We start from the raw sequence: 20,981 nt of genomic DNA, 5'->3' as shown, positions 1-20,981 counted from the left end.
AGAATCACAGCTCTAATGGAAATCTTTTTATAAAAGTAGGAAGCTAAGTGGATGTAGGATGCCACCTAAATTTGTGCTTAGCCATCTCCTGTGTCACTTAGTACAGAGGATAAAAGTACTCTGGAGAGCCCATCTGATAGCATCATATGATAGCATCATAACCTTTAGTAGATTGCCAAGCTTTTTAAGTAAGTTTTCTCATGTGTAAAATGGAGATAATGGTACTTACCTCATTAAGGTTGTTTTGAAGCTCAAATAAGATAATACATTTGAAATGTTTAGCATGATACCTGGCACACAGGATAAGTGAACAATCAGTTACCCTTATTAGATAATTTGTCAAGATATATATAGTATTGGAGGTGGTTTTTTTTTTTAAAAAATCAACATTCTTATAGATTTCCCTGTATCTGTGTAGTCCACATTTGTTATTTTTAATGGCAAGTGAATTCTTACCATTAAAATTCTTGCCATCTTGTTCCTTCCTCGGTTGTGTGACTTGCAGCTTATTTCTTATTTGCCACAAATATTGCTAGAACCAACAATCTTGGAGAGAGGAGTTCTTTGATTTTCTTCAAGTACATTCCCAAAATGGGATCACCAGGTCACATAGGTGTGGTAAACGTTATAAGATTAGTCTTAAATGGAGGATATCATATTATATAGCATTGAGAGTATTTGGGTTTGTTATTGGCCCACTTAACAAGGTGACTGGATGAGAAAGTGTTGTCCCCAAGAGTGGTTATTGGACTAGAATAGTAGGGAGCTGTCAAAGAACAAAACAAGTTCTAGGCCTTAGGTTTACACAAGAAAAGGCTTAAAATCTTAGTTTACATTTCTCAAGATCAATTTTGGTACAGTATTAAATGCCATTTAAAGAGCAGCAGTAAGCTGATGCTTAGCTTTTCTATTTTTTTTTTTTTACAACAACATGAAAGTAGATATTACGTTTAGCCAACAGCCATGTTAGTTTTGCATTTATAGAAAAATATACTGAATAGCAGGAGTTGTCTTTATAGATATAATTTTTCTGAAGTGTTTTTATATAACTGGGTTATTACTGGCCTTTTCTTCTCTTAGGTAGGAATGGCAGGTGAAATGTTAGAATTATCCTTATGAGTACTTTCAGAAAAAGGAACTGTAGATGACTTCAGTTTATATGTAGGAATACATATGCAGAAGGCATACAGAAATTAAGATTCTCAGGAATTATATTCTTGCCAGAAATATAATGCCCCAGTCACTTAGTTTGTTGCTTTGCTAGTGAGATTGTACAAGCCTGGTAGATGTGTGTGTATGATAGATGTGTATGTATATATAAATATATATAAACAAACATTTGTACTATATATTTTCAGTTGTTTTTAAGGGGCCAGGACATGTTCTTTTTTAAAGTGAAATATGAGTAAAATTTTAGAGAATAATTAAATACTAGTCTGTTCTTTCCTATTTCTTTGTTGCCATGTGAAATCAATTAGCTTCAAAGCAATCACTCTTTCCACCCACACTAATAACTCTCCTTCTGGTTTATTTTTTTGCAGGAGGTATATCGAATTCCAAAGAAAAGTCAATCTGAAAAGGAGAACACAAGTAGGTATTTGGTACTCTGTGTACATGGCTTTACAAATATTCTTTTGGCATATGCAGAGAGGTAACTGATAAGACTTTTAGCTTTTTTGATTTTGAAACCAGAGAACGAATAACTAGATAAATGAAGTATTTGGTGTAAAAGTTTGGAAACTTGTACTTTTATTCTTTCTTAATGCTGCTTTGCCAAAAGAAATATCTCTTAAACTGCCTGTTTTTGCTTTCCTTGAAGTCATAGTTTAGTAGCCTTTCTTCTATTTGTTCCTCTAGAGCAGACATTCTTAAACCTGTACTCTTGGATGTCTGTCTTTACCTCTAAATGTTTATATGCAAACTCATATGTATATACAGTCAACCCTTGAACAACACAGGAATTTGGGGCACCAACTCCCTGTGCAGTCAGAAATCTACATACGACTTTTGACTCTCTGAAAGCCTTACTGATAACATTAAATGGTTGATTGACACATATTTTGTGTGTTATATGTATTACGTACTGTATTCTTAAAAGAAAGTAAGCTAGCGAAAAGAAAATGTTATTGAGAAAATCCATAAGGAAGAGGAAATATATTTATTTACTGTTCATTAAGTGGAGATAGATCATCATAAGGGTCTTCATCTTCATCTTCATGTTGAGTGGACTGAAGAAGAGGAGGGATTGGTTTTGCTGTCTTAGGAGTGGCAGAGATGGAAGAAAATCTGCATATAAGTGGACCTGCATAGTTCAAGCCCGTGTTGTTCAAAACTTTCATCAGATTCTTAGGAAGTGAGCAACCCCTGAAAAAGTTAAGAGTCAGTGTTACAGAACAGATAACAGGGAGAACATGGTAGTCTTGGTTCTGGACTTTACCACTTAGTTATGTTTCTAGTAAACTTGAGTAAAGAAATGGGAACGATTATGGTGGCAGTGGTTTCTTGAAACCTTTTAGCACTGGCCCAGTGTAAGTAGAGTGATGGAGCTAGTGTGATTTTTTGTTTGTTTTGGCTTTTTATTTTTCATGTGCATGGCTTTTAATATTATCCCCCATTTTTTTTGAGACAGAGTCTCAGTCTGTTGCCCGGGCTAGAGTGCCATGGCGTCAGCCTAGCTCACAGCAACCTCAAACTCCTGGGCTTAGGCACTCCTTCTGCCTCAGCCTCCCGAGTAGCTGGGACTACAGGCATGTGCCACCATGCCCGGCTAATTTTTTTCCTATATGTATTTTTAACTGTCCAGATAATTTCTTTCTATTTTTAGTAGAGACAGGGCCTCGCTCTTGCTCAGGCTAGTCTCGAACTCCTGATCTCGAGCGATCCTCCAGCCTCAGCCTCCCAGAGTGCTGGGATTACAGGCGTGAGCCACAGCACCCGGCCTCAATATAATCTTAAATAGTGTTATTGGTAAAGACCTATGAGATATCCCTTGCACCATTTTTGTATCTTTTGTTGGACTTTTTTTTTTTTTTTTTTTTTTTTTTTTTTTTGGAGGACGTGACAGTGGATACCCCCAAAGGCCGTGCGGCCCTGCTGCAGTGCCGCCTCTTTGAGATATTTTTAATTCCACTGGTTTAGTTTCTTCCTAGCCACACATTCTACTTAGGGCTGCAAAGAGCTCTTTCCGTAAGAAAGAATGCAGGGCTGGGCAGTATTGCTTGGCAAAACCAGTGGCTCCACTATGAAGTTGAGTATCAGATACTAGCTCTCTGAAATCACTGAGTTGAAACCATTAGCAACATAGGCAAAGAAAGCTTAAATACCTATGAGGATTTCTCCCCAATATTTTGCAAGTATTAGAGTCTGGTTTAGCCCTCCAGAAAATGCAGAGGATGATCTATAATGGACGACTATAATCTTTTCAGGGAGTGGCATTTTGTGTGCCAACCTTACTCTCTCCCGCATGTGGAACCCTCCATCTCAGTCTCAGGTTTTTAGAATAAGGAAATGTTTATAATTCAAACCTGGCTTCTACTTCTCAGTATCAAACAATTAAAGCTTAGAATCCTTAAAATTCAGGAGGATTTTGAGGTACTTCAGGAAATATGTAGTCTAGCTTCACCCTCATTTTATATTAGGAAATGAGCCTAAATAAATGGTCTGTCTTTTCTGCCTCACGTATTCTAAAGGGCAGAGTCCGAATATGATCTGTTGGTATGATTCCTTTTTTGTTTCGCCAGGGTATAGTGAAGAAATGGCCACATTTTAAGGAAATTCACATGAGGGCAAGAAACCTGGATTTGCAGGAGGAAACAGAATAGTCATGGGAAGATCTAGATGAAACTGGATAATGATACCTTATAGAAAGATGTAGTGCTAGTACCTTATGAGCTGGAACAGTTTTATTGTATAGAATTTTCTACCGGCAAATGGTACAAGTGAGTTCTGGTATCTTCTCACTGACAAATGCTAAACACATGGCTGTAGATTAATAACTGTTTTGCAAATACATGGGGTTTTTGACCAATCAAAATAAAACAGTGAGAATGGGTTGTACAAACCTAACCCTTCTGAGGGTGGGTGAAACAACTGATACCCCATTTTTCTGAGGTCAGAAAAACAGATGAATGTTTATTGAGAATCTGCTTCATGCTGTAAGAGAGATTATATAAGAAATTCTCTCCTCAAGGATAGAGCAATACTAACATACACAAAGCAACAGCATATTATGCCAGTCAATTTTTTATATTGAAATGTTTGGTGGTAAAATTTAGACTTCTTATGAAGATGAGAAACTAGGAGCTGTGATCAGTGAAAAGTAGAACTTATGGCAGCTTTTGGGAGCAATGGCAATGGAATTGGTTAAGTGTAGACAGATTAAGAACCATTCTAGATAAAGAGAGATACTGAATGAAGGTTAGTAGTACCGTCTTTGAATAGGAAGCTGGCATTCTGTCTGTGAACTTGTAGCTCTCTGGCTTTGATAACTTCCTAAGGCATCCCGTGTGTAAAAAATACTTTTCTTTTTTAGTTGTGTTGTTGACTCTTGAACAACATGATTTCAAGTGCACGGTTCCACTTATACTGTAGATTTTTTTTAACCAAAGGCATACCAAAAATATGATATTCGTGGAATGTGAAACCTGTGTATAAAGAGGGCCAGCTTTTTGTATAAGTGGGTTCCACAGGGCTGACTGCAGGACTTGTTTGCGTAGATTTTGATGTGTTGGGGGTTCTCCTGGAACCAATCCCTTGTTTAGACCCAGGGACCACTGTAGTTCATAAAAAGTTGCCTAAAAAGCTTTTTTTTTTTTTTTTTTTTTTAAGATTAAAGAGACTTTTCCCATTAAGGCTTTTATGTTTATCATGTCAGAGTGCTTTACTACAAATTATAAATATAGAGATTTTTACAGGAGCAGTTGAAGGCTTTTACATTTTGAGCTGGCAAACTGCCTTACTGAAGGTAATGGGAATATCTCGCATGCATTTGCTCACAGAATTTATTAAAAATGTTAAAGGCTTGGACTGAGTTTTGGTGGGAAAGAGAAGAAAAGGGCATTTCACAGAAGAGACGTTTAGTAAATAGTGAACATACACTCGAGAGTTTGTATCTCATTCAAATTCAGGATTGGGTAGATGAGGGAAGAGTCCATAGATTCATTTTTTGGGTAGAAGTTTAATTTTACAGTTGATGTACTAGCAGGAGGGAGAAAAGTCTACCAAGTAAACTTTTAAAAAACCTTTTCCCTTAGTAACTGAACGAGGAAGGGATGCTGTTGGCTTCAGAGATCAAACAGCTGCCCCAAAGACTCCTAACAGGTCAAGAGAGAGAGACCCAGACAAGCAAACTCAAAATAAAGAGAAAAGGAAACGAAGGGGCTCCCTCTCACCACCCCCTTCTGCCTATGAGCGGGGAACAAAAAGGCCAGATGACAGGTAAGTAACCTGTGTGAGTTATTCTGTTTTTTGAGCAATTGAAAAAGTACTCAAGTCTCATACTTCTGATTTTGGACATCAAGGACTTTTATAATTAGTATCTTCTCTTGATGAATGAGTATAAAACTTCACTGGTAAATCTTAAGACAGATTCTGTTTTGACAATAATAATAGTTGTAAAGATTATTAGATTTTTAGTGCTTGAGTGGTTTCTATTTGATAACATTTAAATGCTATTTGAGGAATTAAAGATCTATTTTTTGAAGAACAGTGGGGGGTTGGTGGGAGATACCTTTTCAAAGATAATGGTAGTTCTTTGTTTATTTTTTTTTTTGCACAAGGTACTTTGTTAGTAATGTGGTAGTTCTTTTAAAAGTTAGAACTTCGTTTTCTAGTGAATCTTTTTTTTTTTTTTTTTTTTTTTTTTTTAAGAGACAGAGTCTCATTCTGTCACCTGGGCTTGTAGAATGCAGTGGTGTGATCATAGGTCACTGCAATGTCTAATTCCTGGGCTCAAGCATTCCTCCCACCTCAGCCTCCTTGAGTAGCTGGGACTACATGTGTGTGCCACCACACCAACTTGTTTTTACATTTTTTATAAAGATGGGTTCTTATCATGTTGCCCAGGCTGGTCTCAAGCTCCTGTCCTCAAAGATTCTCCCATCTCAGCCTCTCAAAGTGCTAACATTACAGGCGTGAGCCACCAATCCCAGCTTCTGATGAATCTTGTGCCATACTTAAATCAAAATGCTGATTTTAAAAAATCTGAGCAAGAGACTCTCTTGTTGTGCTGGTAGAAAAACGAACCACATAATCATCTATCCACTGGGACTAGAAAATATTTATCCCAGAGAAGTGCTTTTTGGATTTGTTTTTGTTTTTTTTGTTGTTGTTGTTGTTTTTTTTTTCTTTGGAGACAGAATCTCTTTTTATCGCCTGGAGTAGAGTACAGTGCAATCATCATAGCTCACTGCAACCTCAAACTCCTGGGCTCAAGTGCCTTAGCCTCGTGAGTAGCTGGGACCACAAGTACGTGCCACCATGCCCAGCTAATTTTTTCTATTTTTTGTAGAGATGGGGTCTTGCTCTTGCTCAGGCTGGTCTCGAATTCCTGAGTTCAAGCAATCCTCTTGCTTTGGCCTCCCAGAGTGCTAGGATTAGGCATGAGCCACCGCAGCCAGCCCAGAGAAGTTCTTTTTAAATTAAATTTGCTTTTTAAAAAATTGAGATATAGCCAGGTGCGATGGTATGCACAGAGTCCTAGCTACTCGGGATGCTTAGGTGGGAGCATCGCTTGAGCCCAGGAGTTCAAGTCCAGCCTGGGCAGCATAGCAAGACCTCTCTCTTTAAAACAAACAAACAAACAAAAAAACAGAGAGAGATAGCAGCTGCCAGAATTTTAAACTTTAGGCTGTCTGGGTATGTAATGGTAACTCAGTATGATGTTAATTTGCATTGCTCTAATTACCAAATAGATTGAACAACTAACTTGTCATGTATTTATTGGCCATTTCTGTTTCCTCTTCTGTGGAATGTCTTTTTATATGTGTTGCTCATTTCTTGAATTACTTATCTTTTTGAGTATCAGGAGTTCTTTATATACTACATATAATTCTGTTTTAGTGATACTTTTTGCAAGTATTTTTTCCCAGTTTATGGCTTGTATTTTGACTTTTTGGTATCTTTTGATATACAGAATTTATTAATTATGGTATAATTCAGTATATCATATATCGTATGGTTTGTGCTTATTGTTTTAAGAAATCCTTCTCTGTCCTTGAGGTGATGGTATTTTGTGTTTTAAGAGAATTAAATTCTTAATTTATTTGGAATTAATTTTTGTACATGGTATAAGGTAGGGATCCAGTTTCATTTTTTTCTAAATGAATGCCCAGTTGTCCCAACACCGTTTACTTGAAAGCTCATCCTTTCTCCACTGCTCTGCAGCTCTCTCCAGCAAATTGTCATATGTGGGAGGATCTGTTTCTGGGCTCATAATGACTGTAATTTGTATTAAATCTTGATAGCAAGTAAGACAAATCTCTAATCCTTCTTGGTTTTCTTCTGGGATGTCTTGGCTTTTCTCAGACTTTTGTTCTTAGAATCTGCTCGCCCTCCTCTCCCCCAAGAGATGATTCTGTGGAGACTTGATGCCGTTACAATTTTGATTATTCCTGTCTCTTTATTGTTAGGTCTTTTAAAAAACATTTTTAATAAAAATAATGTTTTTCTTTAATCTCTTTAAGTTTATAGTTTTCTCTGGAAAGACGTACATGTTTGTCATGGTCATTTCTAGGAACATTTTTGGTTTGTTGCTGGTGTTTAGATATGCACTTGGCTTTTGTAGGTTAATCTTATGTTTGGAGATCATACAAAACTTATTAATTTCAATAATTTATATGGAGTTTTTTATTTTTTTGTTTTAATCCTTGTCAACAGTTTATATCATACGAATTCATCTTTTTCCATTTAATTTAAATAATTGGTATTCTTCATTATTTTTTAGCATGTTTTCTCTTCTAATAAAAGTGTTTAATTATATAATTTCTATATAAGTATCATTTGAACTATGCTTTTAATAATGCAGGCTTATCGTAATCTAGTTCTAAATACTTTTTAATTTCCATTATGGTTTCCAGTGCGCATTTAAATTTCTTTTTGTGGAATTTCCAACTTAATTGATATCATTTGGCCTGTATAATACCAGTTCTTAGGATTTTATTGAGATTTTGTTTTATAGTCTGTCTTAAATTCTCTTTTGTGTGATATTAATGGAAGTATGCTGGTATGTCTGTTTTTCTTCCATTTTCTTTGAACTTTCCTATGTCTAATAAATATTTTATAGTTGTTTTTTAATACATTGTGACTTTTACTGGTTGTTTCGATCAGTTTAATAAAGTCTGAAATGATGCACTATAGGGCACTTTAACTCTGATCATTTAGTCTTCCCAGTTTAAATGCTATTGTCAAGTATTATAATTCCTTCTTGTCCACATCAGTTGTTAATTTTCATATACATATATATATTTTTTTTTACCCAAACTAGTTTATTCAGTTCAATTATGTTTATCCAAATTTACCAGTTTCTTTGTTCTCCTTCTTATCTCAGACCTTCCTTTAAAAGGTTTCTTTAGTGAATTTCTGCTCATAATATTTAAATTTTTGTCTAAAAAGTTTACTTGCTTGCATTACTTGCTCACTCTCATTTTAGTTTCTATTTTTTTTTAATTTTTGAAATTAATTAATTTTTTGAGACAGTGTGTCACTTTGTCACCTGGACAAGAGTACAGTGACATCATCATAGCTCAAACTCCTGGGCTCAAGCAATCCTTCTGCCTCTGCCTCCCACGGAGTTGGGACTATTGGCACACAGCACAATGCCCAGCTAATTTTTCTATCTTTAGTAGAGACAGGGTCTCATTCTTGCTCTGGCTGATCTCAAACTCCTGGCCTCAAGCGATCCTCCCGTCTCGGCCTCCCAGAGTGCTAGGATTTACAGGCGTGAGCCACCATGCATGGCTAAAAATCAGCTTTTATATATAATTCAGTGAGTTTAGTCAAATACATAGTTTTGTAACCACTACCACAGTCATAATTCAGAATACTTCCATCACCTAAATTTTCCCTTTTAACCCTTTGTGGTGAGTTCCTCCAATATCCCTGATTCCTGGAAACCTCTGATCTGCTTTCTAAGCCTCTACTTTTATCTTTTCCAGAATGTCTTTTATATGGTATTATATAGTAATAGTATATAGCATTTGAATCTACCTTCTTTCACTTATCATACAGCATTTTAGATTCATCTGTGGTACTATATGTCTCAGTAGTTTTTTAATTGCTGAGAACTATTCCATTGTATTGATGCACTATACTTTATAAATTCACCAGTTCATAGACATTTGAGTTGTTTCCATATTTTGACTATTGTGAATATTGCTACTATCTGTAAGTCTTACGCAAACAGTCATCTTCATTTTTGAAAGGAAGCTTTGCTGAGTTAACAGTTTCTCTTAACACTTTGACACTATTATTCTTAAGTCTTCTGGCTTTTGTGAAATTTGTTGGTCTAATTGTCATTCTTTAAGTAATCTGGCTTTTCTCCTGGTCTACTTTTAAGGTGTTCTCTTTGTAGTTGGTATTCTACTGTATGTTTTTAAGGGAATTTCTTTTTTTTTCCCATTTTTTTTTAACCTGGATGGAATTCATTGAACTTTTTGAATTTGAAGATTATCTTCCAGCTAATTCTCTTCAGATTTTAACTATACTGTGGACCTTAGGAGCACTGAATCCAATTGAGTACTGGATTATTTTTTTGATTCATGACACTTATTTTTGTTTTAATTTCAGAATTTGTGGTTGTAGAAATGTCCCTAACAATAAAGAATAAGATGCTGTATATATCTTTATTTGACATTCTAGAATGTGAGAATAGAGATGAAGTTATTTTCATCTAAGTGTCAATTTCCTTGGGATTCTGTTCTATCTGTAAGACTGCTTAAGTAATTCTGAGTATGATTTTTTAAGCAATGCCAGATTGAATTTGGTATGGTTAGTGGTTTAGTAATGCGTGACATAACATTTATTTGTGCTTTGATTATGTCTATGATTTAGGGAGAAACTTTTTGTGGTCCTCTTACTGTTTTCTTTCTAGATATGATACACCAACTTCTAAAAAGAAAGTACGAATTAAAGACCGCAATAAACTTTCTACAGAGGAGCGCCGGAAGTTGTTTGAGCAAGAAGTGGCTCAGCGGGAGGCTCAGAAACAACAGCAGCAGATGCAGAACCTTGGAATGACATCACCACTGCCCTATGACTCTCTTGGCTATAATGCCCCTCATCACCCCTTTGCTGGCTACCCACCAGGTTATCCCATGCAGGCTTATGTGGATCCCAGCAACCCTAATGCTGGAAAGGTGCTCCTGCCCACACCCAGCATGGACCCTGTGTGTTCTCCTGCTCCTTATGATCATGCTCAACCCTTGGTGGGACATTCTACAGAACCCCTTTCTGCCCCTCCACCAGTGCCAGTGGTGCCACATGTGGCAGCCCCTGTGGAAGTTTCCAGTTCACAGTATGTGGCCCAGAGTGATAGTGTGGTACACCAAGACTCCAGCGTTGCTGTCTTGCCAGTGCCAGCCTCAGGCCCAGTTCAGGGACAGAATTATAGTGTTTGGGATTCAAGCCAACAGTCTGTCAGTGTACAGCAGCAGTACTCTCCTGCACAGTCTCAAGCGACCATATATTATCAAGGACAGACATGTCCAACTGTCTATGGTGTGACATCACCTTACTCGCAGACAACTCCACCAATTGTACAGGTAACTAATTCTGAAACCTCTCATTTCTTACAGTCTGTTCATAGGATGTTAGTTAAATCTGGTGTAAGGGAGGAAATCCTGCCATTGATCACTTGTATATGTTGCTCAGCAGCATATGTGTTAGCTATCTATTGTGTAAAATATTGCCCCAAAATTCAGCAGCTTAAGACAATCAGTAATTATCATCTCACTGTTTTCATGGGTCTGAAATTTAGAAGCAGCTTAGCAAGGTGGTTCTGGCTCAGGATCTTCCATGAAATTACAGTCAAGTTGTTAGCCATGGCTGCAGTCATCTGAAGGCTCTACTGGGAATGGAGATTCACTTTCTAGCTCTGTTACGTGGTTATTATTAGGCCTCAGTTCTTGCCACAGAGGCCTCTCAATAGGGCTGCTCACAGCATGCCAGCTGCTTTCCCCAAAGCATGTGAATCGGGGACTGGGGAAGATGACAGAGACACCAACACAGAAGCTTTAATGTCTTTTATAATGTAATCTTAGGAATTATATAACCATTTCTGCTATATTCTATTGGTCACACAGGGAGGGAGGAAAGACTACCAAGAGTGTGACTACCAGGAGATAGTCATCACTGGGGGCCATCATGGAGGCGTGGCTACCACATTATACAGTGAAAATAATTTGGTGTTAACATAAGTGTCTTTTGGATTATTGCTCTCTATTTTGTTTATAAGTAGTGAATTATATACAGTTTATTTTTCTGTATTCCTGCCAAGGGAGAGCCCTTTGTCATGATAATTGAGTTAGGAGATGGCTTTTCCTTTTCTTTCTCTAGACCTAACTTTTATTTTATGTTTTATACCCTAAATATTTAGACTCTTAGTAATGTTTACTGCACACATTACTTAGTATTAAACAGTAATTTTTTACATCTGTTAGTATCTTTGTGATGAAATTGTATCAAAAAATTTTGTTAAAATGGCCATGACAAAGTGTTCTGCATTAATTTCTGCTTGAAACTCTAACTGTATTAACTATTGTTTTTTACTCATCTTTTAAACCACGTTTTATGTATTTTATGTGTTTGTTTTGAAGCCTTGAAGTTTTTATCCCGTGTTTTCTTACTTAACATGATTTTTTTAAGATAGTAAGGCAGGCTTTATTAAAGGGAGGGCAAGGTGATAAGTATAGGGACTACTGCAATGGGGTCTTGTGGTGTGGGAGGGAGATTTGGACTAAACATCTTATGTTTATTAACTATTTTTTAAAATTATATATTTTTATCTATGTGTATATATTCATACACATAAATGTTTTTAATGCCTATAATATCCCATGTGTTTATGAAATCATTGTGTACCCGTTTTCTTGGGGATAATCATTTAAATGTAAAGTTCTTTTTCATAATTATAAATAGCATTCCATTGAACATTCTTATACTTAGTTTTTTGGTGGGTTTTTTTGTTTGATGCTTGGCTTGAATAATATTATATTGCTACATAAGACTAGTAGGAAAATGGGCATTATTGGTCATTGAGTATAAATTTTCTTAGTATGTATTAATTCTGCCTCCTATAGAATGTTTCAGGGATTTTAAACAAATTACTTAGATCCTAACTTGTCCTGCTGCATCTTACCATATTCTTTATTGGACCGAGCCATTAGTTTTGAGTTTTTCCCTGAAAATGTGTATCAGGGATATAATAAAAATGATTTATTTCTGTCCCATTCCTATTCCTGAAGTATGTCCTTGATTTTGGTGTTAGAGCCTAAGTAACAGCAATGGAAGATACCCATAAAAGACTCCTTAATAGAGAGCTCACTGGTCATATGGTTGTTCTTATAAAATGTAACCCATTTTTTTCCTTTCTAATGAGAAAAAGATTTTTCTTGGGTTTAATCATCAGCCTTGAGACTCAAGCATCCACAAATTAACTTGCTTCTAGTCTTTCAGTCTGTCCCTACCAAGGAGTCCTTATTAACTCCTTGATCTACTTTGCGTGTGCTTGAGTAGTAGGTAAATGGACTAGGACTAGGATTATAATCCTTCCTCTCTCTGTGAGATTAGTTGATCAGAGATGATGTTGGGCTTTGGGGTAATGAGAAGCATAGAGTATATTGTTAGTGTGTGTTTTGAGTCCTGGCTTATTTACTGTGTGTCCTGGAGACAGGCACTTATATTCTTTTTTTTTTTTTTTTTTTTTTTTTTTTGAGACAGAGTCTCACTTTGTTGCCCAGGCTAGAGTGAGTGCTGTGGCGTCAGCTTAGCTCACAGCAACCTCAGACTCCTCGGCTTAAGTGATCCTACTGCCTCAGCCTCCCGAGTAGCTGGGACTACAGGCATGCGCCACCATGCCCGGCTAATTTTTCTATATATATTTTTAGTTGTCCATATAATTTCTTTCTATTTTTAGTAGAGACGGGGTCTTGCTCTTGCTCAGGCTGGTCTCGAACTCCTGACCTTGAGCAATCCACCCGCCTCGGCCTCCCAGAGTGCTAGGATTACAGGCGTGAGCCACTGCACCCGGCCGAGGCACTTATATTCTTGAGTCTTAGTTTTCTCATCTATAAAATGAGCAGAATGCATTATAGATATTACTTAGTTACTTTAATAGTCCTGGGGGAATATTAGCATAAATGGCCTGGGAAATGGGCTGGTCAGGTTCATCCACCTGGTGTCTGGCCCAGAAATTTGACTTCCAGGGTGAAACTTTGAGGTCTGTGTTGTTCAAGCCCGGTATCTACTGCACCAACATGGGCTACTGAGAGGTCACAAGCCATTATAACCTTGATGATGAAATAATCTGTAACATGATAAAGACGTGTGTGTGTGTGTGTGTGTGTGTGTATGTGTGTGTATATTAATACATACTTAGTATCTTTGACATTGGTAGCAAGTGTGTTCTCAGGAAGTGAGTCATTTTTTACAGAATTGCACATTAAACATAAAAGCTCAGTTTTAACAGAGATCATGTAATCTATGCTGGTCTTGTGACATTGAGTGACCTTATTCTCACAAAGTTATACTAATTCACATTTCAAGAGTTTGAGTACTTAGGCTATAATTTTTTACTTTATAAAGTGAAGTGATTCAAATGTAAAGTAATAATGATTTTTTTTTCCCCTCTAGAAGTGGAGACAGAACAATTACGTTTTTCCCTCTATAACATATTGGACCACCTTAGATTTCTCTTGTAATTCCTAGTAGAAGTCACATTTTGAAGATACTTCTAGCTGGATTTATATTTGAGAAATTAACTTTTATGCAATTTCAAGTCATTTGAAGGGACGAGCCCTTCAACTCACAGGTTTTTCTTTAGCAAATAGAGTGATTCAGCAGGCACATCGTATCTATATATGTCTCACAAGGATATACATCTTCTGTGTTATTCCAGGCAGACTGCAAACCAATTTCCACTTTTTGGTTTATATAAACTTTTTTTTTTTTTTTTCCTTTTTGTGTAGAGATGGGGTCTTGCTCTTGCTCAGGCTGGTCTTGAACTCCTGGCCTCAAGTGATCTTCCCACCTCAGCCTCGTAAAGTGCTGGCATTACAGGCATGAGCCACCTCGTCTGGCACTTTTTAGTTTGTATAAACTTAATTAGTATTCTGTTAAAAGCCTGAACGTTGTTCGTTCGTTCTTTCTTTCTTTCTTTTTTTTTTTTTTAATAAATAGATATTGCTGTTGTTGGCTTTGACATTGGCATGGTTGTTAGCTAGTTTGGATATGGAAAGAAACTACAGAACCCTGGAAAATGTTCAGACAGTGTATTTCCAAATGAATGTTGTTATCTTGGGTGATTATTTAGTCTAGCAATGGTGATGTTGTTCAGCACTTTTTGCCAGTACCTTTGGGAATTATTTTCCAGTTGTGATATATATTCCTTCCTGATGATAAATAGTTATTCTTTAAATACATCTTTTGCAGTTTAGAAACAGGTAAAATTTGCCTAGAACCTATTGTACTGAATACAGGAAATGATCAAGCTAGATAATTCCATTACAGTTCAGAAGTTATCTCTCAGCCAACATTCGGATTCAGTCTTTAGAACCATAGCTTTATTCCATTAATCAAATACTTTAGTGTCTGCATAATGAACCTTATTTAACTATCTGATCTTGTCAGACAAATTTCTCATGAACATGTTGTCACTGAGGGCCAAAGGAATTTTTTCCTCCAAAATATTAGCATTTTTCCATTATAGATTCAGATGCTTGACCTCCTGGTCACTGTAGAGTGTAGAAATCTTAATAACGTGTTGTACCTTGGTGATGGTTTTTTGCAAAAATAGTATTTTGAACTAGCTTTTTTATTGTTTTGTAAAATCAGAATATGAAATGTTTCTTGCTCAAAATATGTGATATAATTATGAGACTCATTCTAGTTCAAATAAGTGAAAGTGACAGTAATAGGAAATGAAGTTGGAAAAGTTACAGTAGGGCCTTGGGGAGGAACAAGATGGTTAGGGCTTTATAAGGATTTTTGGCTGTTAGTCTCAGCAATGTGGAAATCTGCTGGAGCAGTTAGAATGGAGTGGCATGATCTGACACATTTTAAGAGAATCACTCTGGCTGCTCTCAGCAAAGAGATTGTAGGAGTCCCGGGCATAAGTAGGGAGATCACTTAAAAAGCTGTTGAATAATCCAGGCAAGAGAATGTGGTTATTTGCACATGGTATGAGTAGAGGAGTGAGAAAATATATATAGGTTGAGTATCCCTTTCTGTAATGCTTGGGACCAAAAGTGTTTTGGGTTTCAGATATTTTTGGATTTGGGAATATTTACATTATATATAGTTACTGTTTGGGCATCCCTAATCTGAAATCTGAAATGTTCCAATGAGCATTTCCTTTGAGCCTCATGTGGACGCTCAGAAAGTTCCAGATTTTGGAGCATTGAGGATTTCAGATTTTCAGATTAGGGATGCTCAACCTGTACATAATAATACATACATACAATCATGTGCCATATAATGACGTTTCAGTCAATGATGGACCACATATATAACAGTTGTCCCCATAAGATTATAACAGAGCTGAAAAATTCTTATTGCCTTGTGATGTCTTGATGATCTTGACCCTGTATAAGCCTAAGCTAACATGTTCATGTCTAAGTTTAAAAAAATTTTTTTTTACTTATACATAATAGATGCACATATTTTCAGAGTACATGTGATAAGTTTAATACATTCATATAATTTGTAAAAATAAAATCAGTGTAATTGGAATATCCATCGTCTTATATATTTTTGTTTTCTCTATGTTAGAAACATTCAAATTATTTTCTTCTAGCTATTTTGAAATACACATTATTGTAAACTATAATCACTCTACTGGTCCAAGAAAAACTGGGTGTTACATCTGCTATCAAACTGTATATTTTTACCCATTAACCAACCTCTCTTTATCCCCTCTATGTGTCTTAGTTTTTATCAAAAAAGTTTAAAAAGTGAAAAAATTAGGCTGGGCGCGGTGGCTCACGCCTGTAATCCTAGCACTCTGGGAGGCCGAGGTGGGCAGATCGTTTTAGCTCAGGAGTTCGAGACCAGCCTGAGCAAGAGCGAGACCCCGTCTCTACTAAAAATATATGGACAGCTAAAAATATATATAGAAAAAATTAGCCAGGCATGGTGACGCATGCCTGTAGTCCCAGCTACTCGGGAGGCTGAGACAGGAGGATCCCTTGAGCTCAGGAGTTTGAGGTTGCTGTGAGCCAGGCTGATGCCACAGCACTCACTCTAGCCTGGGCAACAGAGTGAGACTCTGTCTCAAAAAAAAAAAAAAAAAAAAAAGTGAAAAAATTAGAAATTTTAAAAATACAAAAAAGGATATAAATAAAATATTTTTATACAGCTGTCAATTTGTGTGTTTTAAGCTAAGATTTTACGAAAGAGTCAAAAAGTTGAAAAAAATTCCAGAAGTTTATAAAGCAAAAAAGTTACAGTAAGCTTAGGTTAATTTGTTATTGAAGAAAGAAAAATTTTTTTAAATAAATTTAGTGTAGCCTAAGTGTGCAGTGTTACAAGGTCTATAGTAGGGTACGGTAATGTCCTAGGCCTTCACATTCACTCACCACTCACTGAGGCACCTAGAGCAACTTCTAGTCCTGCAAGCTCCATTCGCTATATAGGTATACCATTTTTTATCTAGTATACTGCATTTTTACTGTACTTTTTCTATGTTTAGATACGCTTAGATATACAAATACATTACTCAAAAAGAAACTTTGGTGTTTGAAACAAAAGATTATTTTATACATTTGTATCTAAATGTACAAATGTACATATATGAAAAGTTAAACATTTTATGGGTGTATCTTCTAATAAGACCGTGCCAATTTGGAAATTACCTACTGCTTCATTATAACTAGAGAAGTATAAATTATTAATTTCTTCATTTTATCTTTCAGAGCTATGCCCAGCCAAGTCTTCAGTATATCCAGGGCCAACAGATTTTCACAGCTCACCCACAAGGAGTGGTGGTACAGCCAACTGCAGCAGTGACTACAATAGTTGCACCAGGACAGCCTCAGCCTTTACAGCCAGTAAGAAATATTTCAGTTGTTAAGACACTCATTGCCTGTCTACTTTGTCTTTAGAATATTTTTTTGGGGTGTTTTGGTTTGGTTTTGGGTTTTATTTTTGTTGTTTTCTACTCTGTTCTTTGTTTTTTAGTTTGTGTAGTGACCAATTTTACCTGAGTACCCTAAGAGCATACACTTAGCCATTCTAACTAAAGTTTTTAATTTTGTGGAATTAGCAGTTGTGTTTATTGGTATACTGATGTGTTTTTGCTTTTTAGGATCATTCTTATTTATTATTTACCCTGACCTTGTTTTTTTTTTTGTTTGTTTGTTTTGTTTTGTTTTTGAGACAAGATCTTGCTCTGTTGACCTGGCTAGGGGCTAGAGTGCCGTGGTGTCATCATAGCTCACTGCGACCTCAAACTCCTGGGCTCAAGTGATCCGCCTGTCTCAGCCTCCTGAGTAGCTGGGCCTATAGGCATGTACCACCATCCCTGGCTAATTTTTCTACTTTTTTTAGAGATATAGTCTTGCTGTGGTGCTCAGGCTGGTTGAGAACTCCTGCCTTAAGTGATACTCCTGCCTTGGCCTCCCAAAGTGCTAGGATTACACGTGTGAGCTACTGCACCCAGCCAACCTTGTATTTTTATACTTCAGTATGAATTTTTGAATTGATGATTTTCTAGACTATTAGTATTTACTGAGTGCAGGTTGAGTATCCCTTTATCCAAGATGCTTGAGATTAGAAGTGTTTCAGATTTCAGATTTTTATGGATTTTGGAATATCTGCATTATACTTAACTGGTTGAGCATCCCTAATATGAAAAATCTAAAGCCAGAATGCTTCAATGAGTATTTCCTTTGAGCATGACCTTTGAGCATCATGTCGACACTCAAACATTTTGGATTTTTGGATTAGGGCTGCTCAACCTGTATTAGAATATAATACTGTACTAGGGACCATGGTCTAGGAGTATAGAATTGTGTTACATACTTCACTATACATGTTATGCAGCTTTGTATTTTTATACAGTATATTTAATACCAAGGGAAGCTTTTGGTAGTCTACAACATATATAAAAGGATATGGTGAAATCTTGTAGTGTTATTGTTCTTTTTGGATAAAGTGGAAAACAAGACTGACATAAGAAGCAATTGAAAGATTCTAAACAGGAGAATAACATGATCGATCACATCAGCAGTTTATAACACTGACAGTTTTGGAGAAGGCTCTTGCAATAATCTAGCAATTGATGGTGGCTTTAGACAAATAAGATAGTGGAGATGTAGTAAAAATACTGTATGTGAAACAATTGAAGAATAAGACAATGTACTTATAATGAAGTGCTTGTTATGAGTTGGGCCCTTCTAGGCATTTTGAATACAAACATGGATAGGATGCCATTCATATTCTTATAAGCCTACATTTCAAATTGGTCACAGTGAATAACCCTAAAGGTAGTGAGAGCTTAGTGTCATGAAAGGTGCAGATAAAAGTGTTGGCGGATTTGAGGAGGAAAAGAATTGTTCCCACATAGGGGAAAGATTAGTAAATTAGTAAGTGCTGAATGATTTGTAATATTCAGAAGCTTAGGGAAAATAGGTGACTTTCCAGGCCAGACAGAGGATAGGGAAATGGAGGAAGTAAAACTTAGGGTGGGCCAAAAACCCCTGGCTAGGGAAATAGGGACAAAGAAGTGGTATGCCACAAGGTCCAAGATGCAGAGATGCCAAAGACCCGTGCTTGCTTAAGAGTGAGCACATTTTATCTGAGCCTGAGGTCTCAGATTCCTCTTCTGCTCAAGCAAAGGTAAAGCTGAAAAAATTTTTTTTCATCAATAGACTTACATAGAAGGAACAATTAAGGATATGTATTTTTATGGTGATTGCTTTAGTCTGCTAGGGCTGCTATAACAGAATACCACAGACTGAGTGGCTTAAACAATAGGAATTAATTTTCTCACAGTTCTAGAGACTGGAAGTCCAAGATCAGGGTGTTAGAGGGGTTGGTTTTTGATAAAGCCCCTCTTCCTGGCTTGCAGATGGCCACCTTCTCACTGTGTCTTCACGTGGCCTTTTCTCTGCACAAGTCTTCTGGTATAACTTCCTCTTCGTAGAAGGACACCAGGCCTGTTGGATTAGATCCCCACCCTTATGACCTCATGTAACCTAGTTACCTCTTTACAAGCCCTATCTCCAAGTAATAGTCACAGTGTTAGGAATTTAACATATATATTTTTGGCAGACACACAATTCAGGTCCTAATAGTGATTATGAAGTTTTTATGTTTTTTTAAAATATGGCACTAAAATTTGAAAAATATCATTATGAGGTTTCAGGCCTACAACGTACAGAAAAAATATAACGGATAAATGTTAATATTCTGTCATATTGGTTTCTAAGGTGTTTTCTGGTTTTGTTTTTTTAAAGACAGGGATATATCTAAAGCCCATTCAGCTAATTGGTATTCTGAATTTGGTATGCCATTTAGAATTGGTTTTTTAAAGTTGAAAAATACTGCTCTAGATGATGAGCTGCTGCAGGCTAGTTTTTAATGTGATACCTTGGATGGTGAACTTGAAGCCAATTGTCAATTTTTTGATAGATTCCCTGCAGCTCTTCATATATACTGTCTTGTTAATCATTTCCCGGATTATACCTTTGCTTTATCTTCTTTTAAGAGTTGATAGATGTACATTTTTGTGTATTGCCTAAGTGGGCTATTTTGTCTTATTCAGCCAGCATAAAAGAGATGTCAGTGATCACAAACATGTTTATGTTCTTTGTAGCCTGAAATGGTTGTGACAAATAATCTCCTGGATCTACCACCCCCCTCTCCTCCCAAACCAAAAACTATTGTCTTACCTCCCAACTGGAAGACAGCCCGAGATCCAGAAGGGAAGATTTATTACTACCATGTGATCACAAGGTAAGAGGAGCTGTATGGGTATCCCCAAGTCTGCTTTCACATGATCAAAGAAGCTGCCACTGTACAGGGAGTTTTACAGTTGTGGACTTCTTGTCATTTGCTGTTAACAGTGCTTAAAAGGGCTGCTGGATTTCTAGAATCACATCTTAGACATTAGACTTTGGCCCTTTTTGGGTCTATTTTGGTATACTTTTAATCTGAAAGACTCTTTTGAAGAAAACTAAGGAGTTTTTAAAAATGATAGTGACTTCATCTAACATTTTATAGGTATCAGGGGTCATGGACAAACATTTTCTGTAAAGGTCCAGAAAATAAATATTTTAGGCTTTGCTGGCCAGCCAGTCTCTATCATTAATTATTCAACTCTGCCATTGTTATATAAGCAACCATAGAAAATACGGTATGAGGAGGTTTGTCTATATTCCAATTAAACTATTTATGGAAACAGGCATTGGGCTAGAGTTGGTCTATGGGCCTGCTATATATTAAAACCCTAATTTATCTTTTTCTTAAAATTTTTTTTAATGACAGCACTTTTTGTACCAAATTGAAGATAGCTGGATTGCTTATTCTGACAAAAATTATTTATGCCTGTTGTAGAAAACAAATATAGTAGAAGAGTACTATGAAGAAAGTATAAGTACTAAAAATACTACCTAGAGATGACTCATTTAACATTTTTTTAAATACCTTTTTGTTTTGGACAGATACCTTTATGTTGTGTATATGTTCTTTCCATGTGTGAGTGGATGAGTGGGTGGGGGCATACACTCATCAGTATATAATCTTAGTAAGTTATTAGGATGCATGTTTTT

At 36.4% G+C, this 20,981-nt stretch overlaps 1 protein-coding gene across 3 annotated transcripts in view; it reads left to right on the top strand.

Annotated features, from left to right (window-relative positions):
• SETD2 (SET domain containing 2, histone lysine methyltransferase) overlaps positions 1-20,981 on the top strand; it is a 130,809-nt gene that overhangs the window by 85,649 nt on the left and 24,179 nt on the right. For all 3 annotated transcript variants that reach the window (XR_011234082.1, XM_069475610.1, XM_069475609.1), the window contains 5 exons: positions 1,542-1,590; positions 5,253-5,436; positions 10,088-10,757; positions 17,124-17,258; positions 20,027-20,166. Coding sequence is in view for 2 of the 3 variants with exons in the window: in XM_069475610.1 (XP_069331711.1) it covers positions 1,542-1,590; positions 5,253-5,436; positions 10,088-10,757; positions 17,124-17,258; positions 20,027-20,166 (1,178 nt within the window). In the remaining variant the exon portion in view is untranslated. The remainder of the gene's footprint in view (positions 1-1,541; positions 1,591-5,252; positions 5,437-10,087; positions 10,758-17,123; positions 17,259-20,026; positions 20,167-20,981) is intronic.

This window comes from Eulemur rufifrons, chromosome 7 (assembly GCF_041146395.1).
Source record: "Eulemur rufifrons isolate Redbay chromosome 7, OSU_ERuf_1, whole genome shotgun sequence".
In the NCBI taxonomy this organism is placed as follows: Eukaryota; Metazoa; Chordata; class Mammalia; order Primates; family Lemuridae; genus Eulemur; species Eulemur rufifrons.
This window is presented reverse-complemented; position numbering and strand designations above follow the sequence as displayed.